This window comes from Cupressus sempervirens, chromosome 2 (assembly GCF_028749045.1).
Source record: "Cupressus sempervirens isolate cs-2001-9-10 chromosome 2, ASM2874904v1, whole genome shotgun sequence".
NCBI classification, from domain to species: Eukaryota; Viridiplantae; Streptophyta; class Pinopsida; order Cupressales; family Cupressaceae; genus Cupressus; species Cupressus sempervirens.
This window is the reverse complement of record NC_143119.1, coordinates 432,541,092-432,550,792: the sequence shown is the minus strand read 5'-3', so window position 1 is coordinate 432,550,792 and position 9,701 is coordinate 432,541,092. Positions and strand designations below refer to the sequence as shown.

General features: G+C 35.7%; 1 protein-coding gene across 2 annotated transcripts; it reads left to right on the top strand.

Moving 5' to 3' along the window:
• The first annotated feature begins 4,392 nt into the window (after positions 1-4,392).
• On the top strand, positions 4,393-6,505 carry PS2 (Presenilin-2). 2 transcript variants are annotated; one of them, XM_089814058.1, is made up of 2 exons: positions 4,393-4,866; positions 5,049-6,505. In XM_089814058.1, the coding sequence occupies exon 2, from the start codon at positions 5,074-5,076 to the stop codon at positions 6,190-6,192; it is 1,119 nt and encodes a 372-aa protein (XP_089670184.1). In that variant the 5' UTR covers positions 4,393-4,866; positions 5,049-5,073; the 3' UTR covers positions 6,193-6,505. The 2 variants fall into 2 exon arrangements, with proteins under 2 accessions (XP_089670184.1, XP_089670183.1); XM_089814057.1 differs by having other exon boundaries at positions 4,399-6,505.
• The last annotated feature ends 3,196 nt before the right edge of the window (positions 6,506-9,701 follow it).

The following is a 9,701-nucleotide window of genomic DNA, read 5'->3' as shown; positions in this document are numbered from 1 at the left end:
GCCTAAGAAATATGGATTTTTATAGACGTTTAATTCTTGCCTCCTTTAGTGTTTAAGTTATTTTTGAAATCCACAATAAAATGATTGGCACTATGGAGGTATTTGGTTTTATTGAGGTTACTAAAAAAGGTTTACTCAATGTCTTTCATGGAGTCTACAATTTTTTTTCTACATTTTGATAGAACACTTAGATTATACAGCTACAAAAAACTTATTTGTTCAGAGACATGTATCTAACTCTGTCAAAAAAAATTAGTGCCTCTAACATTTTCTATACGTTGATGGAGGGTTTCAAATGAACTCCGTATCATAATATTGTATGAGAACTGAAAAAGATTTCATGCGTTTGAAAATATCTTCTCCATTATTTAAATGCTTCCTTAGATTGCCAATTTGGCTAGCAAGATCATCTACTTTCACATCTTCCAAACTCAAATATTTTCTAAAGAACTCCCAACCTTTGCATCATTTTTTTCGATAACTTCTTCAATTTATTTCTTAATCAAAAGGCCTTGATGATGACTAGGTGGAAAGATGAACTATTCAAACTAGACCTAAGAACAAAGGCTTTCATTTTTAATCAACTTTCCATTCTCATCTTCATCTTTGCATCCAGATTCTTGAGGCATTTTTGTCCTAGGGCATGCAACATAAGTTGATGTAGTATGTGGAAAAACTTCCTATTTGTGACCATGACTCTTACTTAACTCTTGCTTAATGCATTAGACCTTTTTTCTTACTAAACCATGTTTTGATCTTTTAGAGAAAAGATATCTGAATACACCATTTTGTCCCTCAAAATATCACTGTAACAATCAGTCTAAAAATTTGAAGGCAAAAAAAAGATTAATCAGATAGTAGAAAGAAATTATGAAATTTACTACAAGATAGGCCAAACACTAGAATATTCAATGTGAAAACAAAGCCCTATCTTTAACAAATATTTCCTTTAAAAAGAGATGTCAAAGAATATGTACCTGGCTAAGGAGGAGAATGAATACGTGGCCAAGGAGGAGCTTCGCATTGAATGGTAGCACAAACTAAAAGTTAGTAAATACAAATATAAAAAATGCCCAGAAGATAGAAAATTATGGAAAGAAGAAGAATGAAGATGTCTGGAGTCTTCCATATAGTGACAAAAACTATGTACTATTAATTTCATAATGAGAGTAGACATCCTCTGCTAAAGTATAATGTTGAACACCATTTTTATCCAAGGAGTACATAACATACCACTTTGACTTGGGGTTTTCATTACTTGAAGAATATAAACTCTGTGTAACTCTATTTTAATGTGTTCTTTAGAATGGAATCCTTGCAACAAATACAAACCCTTTATAAAAATATATAAGGCTGTTGCTCTATAATACAAATCCAATATTGATGTGATATGAACAAAAGAAACCCAAATAATATAAAAGATAAGAAAACCATAAGACATAATGAGCCATAGAATATAATTGAGAAAATGGAGAAAGACAACTACACTTGTTCTTAATTGCTTCTGGATTAGATTGTGTTAGAGATTTTTTAACCATCAACGTTTCAAATCACACTACGTGATTCATCATCAGAATGAGAGAGCAAAAGCAAGAGAACAACTTATGGTATTTTTTGCAGCTCTTGCTCTCTCATCCTGATGATGAATCATGTAGTGTGATTCAAAATGTTGATGGTAAAAAAATCTCAACACACTCTAATCTAGAAGCAATTAAGAACAATTTTAATGGATTGTGGAAATCTAATCTCTCTGAACTACACATGTTTTACTTATCTCCAACTCAACCCAAAAAAACACCAAAGCTTTGTGAATATTCCGGAGAGCAAGTATGAAATATAAAACAAGTGCCATGTAATGGCTTAGTACTTGCCTTAGTTTTAATAGTCTTTAGTATAAATCTAATGTTAAAATAATAAATTTATTATAGTATACAAATTTTTTAATCAACACAAATCTTATATAGTTAAATTCTATTCATATATATCATATATACTATTATAAATAAATTATAATATGAAAATAAAAATATTTTAATGATAATAAGAATAGCGTTTTTAAAAATATTATATAATATAAGTATAGATAATATTTTTAAAAATATTTTAGTTGAATGAAAAAAATTAATTCTTAAAAATAGAATATTGAAGTATAAACATCTAAACTAACTTACTCATAAATAAAAATATTTTACTTCAATCATGCACATATAAGATTCAAAATGATTCACCCAATCAAATCATCAAAAAACATTTAATAGAAATTATGCAGTTAAAAAACTTCATCTAACTATGCATTTTATAATTAAATTTGAAAATGATAAATTTAAACTCGTAAAAACAATTAGGCATGAAATGCAATGCACAATAAAATTCATATATGACTGGTCAATAAAATGCATATATGGCGAAAGTTTAATGAATATAATGCAACCACTAAGGCCAAATTAAATGCCGATCCTTTATTTAAGCTATTTTGAATTTTTAAACATGTTTAAACCACTAGCAAAAATAGTAATAACCAATAAAAAAATAGCATTTAAGTATGGAAAATATGTATTTTAATTATAATATTGACAAACAATTAACATTTGGTAATGTTAAAAAAATAGTAACAGAATAAATAGGGCAAAAACTATAGGGACTAATAATAATAAAAATAGACATGTAATTAAGTGAAGCTCTTTAAAGAACAGTAATTGGAGACTCAGTCTCTTCCCTCTCGGAGGTGAGAGCATAGGGGAATGATATGATATGATATGATAGATTTTAATGATGTCCATGAGACTAAAGTAGTCTATGGGACCCATGCAATCACCCTCCTAAGTCAGGAGCGAAACTAGTCAGTTGTAAAGTTTTGGTTAACTTTTCTCTCCTTCTCTAAAGTTTGGTAATCAAATCTGCTGCTCTCTTCACTTGATCTTCTTCGAATAAATAGTTGAAATTCTTGTTCTGCAGTATTTTTGTATAACCAAATCTGATGTCATTGTAAGCTAGACACTCCTTGACAAAGTGTTGCTCTATCTCGACTGTTCTCATATTACAAAATAAACATGTTCTGTCTGCCCACTCTTCCTTTGGAACTTACCACCAACCAGTTTCACATCACAGCTGATGTGAACTAGTTCTAAGTTGTGCTATCAACATTTTTGCTTTCCAGTTAATATGTGCTCTTATATAGACCTTTTCATCATGACTAGAAGTGGGATTAAATTCTTTAATGCAATAAGATTTTTTCTGCCCTATGTGTCTTGTCCACAGAATATTGCGAAATTTTTCATTGACAAACTTTTTTATTTCTGTAATGTTATCCGGGCAAATTTGGATGTTGATATCCCATTTTCGCATCCATTTGTCATTTTTCCTCTATGATCAACTTGGGCCAATGATGTGTTTTCAGACCTTGGGTTTTCTTTAAATAACTTATCATCCAGACCAAAGCAACAACTTCTAATGGAAAGGAACCCACCTCCGCCAAAAGGATCTCATACAGAACTGTGGTCTTGACTTTAAGATTGCATGTGATGAAGTGTTTTTGAATTCTTTTTACTTGCCGCCATTTCTGTTCGGACACACTACCTCCCCACACTTCACATCCGTATAGAATAACCAGAGTGACTAGCAAACCAAAAAGAGTTTTCATGGTCGTCCAATCCCATAATTCTGCATTCCTGCACTTGTTTTGTAAAGAGTATAACGCCTTCCAGCCCCCTTGGATCCTTTTTGATCTGCAAGTATCCCAGTTGAGTTTGTTATGAAAATCGATGCCCAAGTATTTGTACTCTTCCACAATCTCAAGTGGGCTATTTTCAAACAGAAACTCGTCTTGTATGCCCCTATTTTTCTTCAGCGAGAAGATCATAATTTTGGTTTTGCTAGTGTTAACTTGCATTCCTACTTCTTGACAAAAATTTTCAAGTGCTGTCAAGTGCTCTTTCAAACTTTTAACTGTTCTAGCATGAATTATGAGATCATCCGCATATAAGAGCAAGCTTATCACAAAGTGGGCCAGCTGCCCCCCCTCACCATTGGTCTTGTTTATCCACTCTTCTAACTTGTCAATATAGAGTCCGAATAATGTTGGAGATAGCAGACACCCTTGCTTAACTCAATGTTGCTATCAAAATTTTCTAATAGCCTTTTTATCGTTCTAATTTTAACTTTGACTTCCTCATATAATCTGTAAACCGCTGACCTAAGTTCTTTAAGAACTCCCAACTCTTCCATTCTATCACATAATTTATTATGTGGCACTGTGTCAAATGTTTTTTTAAAATCCACAAAACAACAAAAAGCCTCATTTTTCGGAGTATCCAAAACTTTCTCAATTAAGTGTCCAAGAGTGATGCCATGATCTATAGTAATGCCATGATCTATAATAGAGTGTTTTGGTCTAAACCCTGCTTGCCTTTTTTGTTCTACCAAGCTGCCAACTAACTTGCCAAATAGTGGATTATAGTGGATTCATCATGATGGTTCTACGTGTGAGAGCCTGGGTCTCTTCCGTCCCGGAGGTGAGAGCACAGGGGAATTGGGCATTGTTCTACGTGGGTGACAAGGGCATGCTGCGGTAGTTTGGGCGTTCCAAATGTAAAATTGGTCTGTCTGCCAGATACAATTGGAATCGTAGGCGTTGGTTCGGCTCGAACTGTGGTTTTCCCTACCCAGAGAGTGTTTGGTGAGAAACTATTACGCCTGTGGAACGGGCGAAGCCCTTGAGGTCTGAAGCAAAGAAAGTGCGGTGAATGCTGTTACGAAACGGAATCAGGGAGTATGGATAGGAGGGCGAGCATCTTGGATGATTTCGGAGAAGAAATTGTGAGAATAGTATGGCCAGTGTCAATCTGCATGTTCCTGGTTGTTTTCCTGGTAAGTGTCCTCAACGATAATTCTTCATCTGCATCAATAACATCAGTAGCAACACTTATGTACAACGAACAGTCCTCAGATTCGGACTGGGAAAAGTTCGAGGGTGCCCTTCTGAATGCCCTAGTATTTGTGGGCGTTGTGACGGTTGTGACATTCCTGTTGGTATTTCTTTTCTATTACAGATGCACTGGATTCCTTCGGTTCTACATGGGTTTTGCAGCCTTTATAGTATTGGCTTATATGGGTGGTGCTGTGGCTGTTCTTCTCGTGCAAGCTCTGTCAATTCCTATTGACTGTATCACATTTGGTATAGTACTGTTTAATTTTTCTGTAGTGGGGGTGCTCTCCGTGTTTATGGGTAATGTGCCCGTTATCTTCACGCAGGGGTACTTGGTTTTGATAGGCATGCTTGTTGCCTATTGGTTTACCATGCTTCCTGAGTGGACTACTTGGGTACTTCTGGTGGCAATGGCAATTTATGATGTTGTCGCTGTTTTGATCCCCGGTGGTCCTCTTCGAATACTTGTAGAGCTTGCAATGTCCAGAGATGAGGAAATTCCAGCTTTGATATATGAAGGCCGCCCTCTTACAACCCCAATCCGGTCTCCCACTCGCATTATCACTCGCGCTTCTCAATCAGAGGACACATTGGATCCTTCATTGATTGAAAGAGGAGAACACGTGCAAAACCAGAGGAGCATCTGGAAGAAATCTAGGCGTTCCGCATCGACAATTAGAAATAGACTTGAGGACACCACTTCCGCTTCTACTTCCCCTTCTGCTTCGCTTTCTCTTGAGGCTACTGTAGCTCCTGCGGAGGCCGAACAACATCTCGTACTCTCCACTGTTGAAGAGGAATCGGTTCCTCTTGTAAGTCATCAGGTAGGTGGTTCTTCAACGCATGAAGATCGGCATGTAGGGTCTTCACCATTGCCTGAATTGGAAAGCCTTTTGGACCGCACTAGTGGTGGGAGGAGACAGAATCCGGTTCCTCAGGTCAATGGGATTGTAGAACCAAATGAAAGGTTTGAAGATGAAGGGATGGGGCTCTCTTCGTCAGGTGCAATCAAGCTGGGATTGGGCGATTTCATATTTTACAGTGTATTGGTAGGGAGGGCAGCCATGTATGATTACATGACAGTTTATGCATGCTATCTTGCTATTATAGCAGGGCTCGGCGTGACTTTGATTTTGTTGGCTTTTTTCCAAAAGGCCTTGCCTGCCCTCCCTGTGTCAATATCATTGGGTGTGGTTTTTTACTTCTTAACTCGTCTTCTAATGGAGGCTTTTGTGGTTCAGGTCTCAGTTAATCTATTGCTTTTTTAATGCCACATGGAAGTAAGTCGAATCTCAAAATTTCTATACGGCAGATGACCCATCATAAGCCAGTGGCACTGTATGGTTCGATTTTCGATGGGAGAAATTTTGAGTGCGTTCTTCTGCCTTTCCCTATTTTCATGTTGTATTCCTATTTATTGTTTATTTAAACAATGCTCCAGTTGTGTAATCTGGATTTGTACTTCAAGATAACTCCAATAGGAAATGTAAGCAATCAAAATGTCTATACGGCACATGACCCATCATAAGTCGTTCGTTTTTGATGGGAGAAATTTTAAGTGCGGCCTTCTGCTTTTCCCTATTTTGATACCGTTGCATTCCTCTCTAGTGTTTCTTTTAACAATGCTGTAGTCATGTAATCTGGATTTGTAGTTGAAGTTAACTCCAGGAAGTGATCTATGAAATGCGTATGAGCAACTGTTTTACTATTATGGGGAATATTAAGGTTACATTTTAAACATGCTTTGGAACAAGTATCCTATAAGGAAATTTGGGATGAGGTTAAAATAAAAAATTTTGAATTTAAGAAGTGTTCTTCAATTCAGTCCAAGTTGAAGAAACGTTGGAAAAAGGGAAATGTTTACAGTAGATTATACTACGTTTGAACTTCATAGCCAACTTATAACATGTGAGCTAATATAATAGTTCAAACTTCACATGTTCAAAATATCTGGAAAACATTCCTTTATTTTATTTTGCACAAAGGATCACGAGGGTAGGAAAGGATCAGTTCTGTTTATCTACTGTATTGCAAGGTATATCAAAGAATAAGCTATTGGATATGGTGCAATATTTTTTCTGCCGAAACTGACAAAAGACCTTTTAAAAAATACCATGTTTTTCTATAGATAAGGTTTGATCTGGGGTCATTCAGCCTTAACAATCCACTCTAGGTAGAGAGGATTTTGATATTGTAACAGACATCACACCTTTAAATAAATCTTCCTATCATTTGACTGCAAAGGTTTGAATTTTTTTTTTTTGTAGCATGTCTTTACACAGAAGTAAAGATGTAACCTTTCCTTCCAGACCATGTTGAGATTCTGTATCAAAATTTAGTATCAATATTATGTCTAGATGTTTCCAGAAGAAATAACTCTTCGCAAGTAGGATCAGAAGCAGAAATTTTCTCTCCTATGGAATGGGGAGTGATCTGCTACTACATGATTTCTCTATCTGCTACTACATGATTTCTCTTTATAACTTTTTCATGCTATCTGATGTTTTAATGTCTCCTTTTTCTACTCCACAACTGTTTAGAGATCTGCTACTATTTGATTTCTCTTTATAACTCTGTCATGCTCTGTGATATTTAATGTCTCCTTTTTCCACCCCACAACCATTTAGTAAGTGAACTATCAAATAGGAATGTTTATACTTGAAATAAGTTGGCCAAGTCTTTGGTTTTGAAGCTGCTGTGTCTTTGTGTCCTTGAGCAGTAACCGGGTCTGCCAGTTAAGATAGTTGCGTGTTATAATAAGCTGTTTTGTGTGTGTTGGTACCATACCTGTCTGAAGCACTTTCCAGTTAGGATCAATTAAATAAGGCAGAATGTAACTGTCAGTTAACAGTTTTGAGTTTGCCATTGATTGGGGGGAGGACTTGTCAGCTAACTGTTGTTGATTTAGGTGAGGACTTGTCCATCAGCTGCCTTCATTTGAGCAATGACTGGCTATGAATTAGAATATCTGGGAACAAGGATTATAAAAGATTGCAAAAGGTAAAAGAGAAGGGTCTTTTGGCAATTGCAAATTGACTCGATTTATTTCACCGTAATGTAATGCTGCTTTCAGTAGTTCTCAAGGCTTGGAAGCAGAAATCTACAGGTGGGTCAATTAAATCCTTGGGGATGGGAACCCTTAGGGCAGTTTGTGCAAAAAGATTCAGCAGGATCATGCAGAGTCTCCAGGATAATCGAGTGTCCAGTTTTGCTGACTGTTAAAAGTTTAGAAGCGTCAAAGGCATTCAAGCTTGCATGCAGGGTGCACCCAGCAAGCTTTATCAGTTTGATGCATTTCAATTTGTATGTGTGTGTGAACCAAATAAAGAGAAAAATGAGTTTTTGCTGGAATGTTTCTGGGTTTGGTTCTTTTCAGATGTGTGATTTGAAGAGCAAAATATGAATAGATGACCTTTTCTTTGTTTACCTAAACAAAAATTTGAACTTCAATCTGAATTGCAGCTCATTCTCTCTACTTAATTGCTCAGATACGGATTCGTGCCTTGTAGCCCTGGATACGGAAGTGGAGGTGGGAGCGGATGCGTCCAGAAGCTGGCTGTCTGCGAATGGCTTCCAGCCAGCTTCCGGATGATTCCAGGAGATTCCACTGGCTTCCACAGGCTGAAAAGCACTAAAACACATTTTTGGCCTTTTTTTCACTTCAAGCTTTTTAGCCCTATTTTAACTAAGCTTAATCGTATAAGTATTGTAATTGGGTGCTGTAATTTCTGTAAATGTATATTATAGTTCAATTGAGTAAATTTTTTTTTCTGGGCTAGGGCTGCTTTTAGACTCTCTTTGAATAGAGTACGTCAAGATCTGTGATTGGCTTCTTTGAAATGATTTATTAGAACAAATATGTCATCTAGTTGTGATGAGATGGGTAGTTACAATCAACATTCACTAAAAATCCTTATGTTAAATTGGACCGCCATCTTAAATATACACCACACAAACATTGGTTTCAAGCTTTGTTTCAAGAGAACCTGCATTCATTTGTGGTTGGCTTCTTTTTAATAATTTATTAGATCCACAATTGTGCTATCTACATATAAATAGGGAACCTATCTCACCAATACTAAAATAAAAGGAACAACAAATTTTACACCCGCTATACACAAACAGGTGTGAAAACTGAACAAGATCTTATGAAAAATTCAAACTTTTATTGGGTTTGCTATGCAATCTGATAACTACACAACATGGCTACAAATTGATTTTTAATAATTTGATTTTGGTTTCTCACTTTTGTCTATTCTTGCACCCTCATCATCCTCATTTCCTCAAGAAGTTGAGTAAAAAAACTTGTTTATGGATTCTAGAACTGAGTTAGGGATGTAACCTTCAATGCCTCATTATTCTGTCTTACACAACATGTAGTGCGTCTCGTGTTTGCACTCTGTACCTTGTTCATTTTGATTCGAGAGATACTTGATACTCTTATTATTTGTACTTTGAGATGACTTGAGGGTCGGATATTATACTTCGATTTCAGAACCATAGATGCTTTACTGCTATGTTGTTTAATTTATCATGTTTGCATGTTGATACCATTTTGAGATGACAGTAGGTCTATGATGATATCTCGTTACCTAGTATTTGAACATATCTCTGATTCTGTTATGTGATGAATTTTATGCTATGGTTATTCACTTCATTCTTGTCTCTTTATACTTTATGCGAACGTGAGTGATGGAAATGGATTATTTAGGAATAATTGAATAAATGGTTAAATTAGTTATTTAATGCATTTATTGCTTCGGCTATGTTATTATAT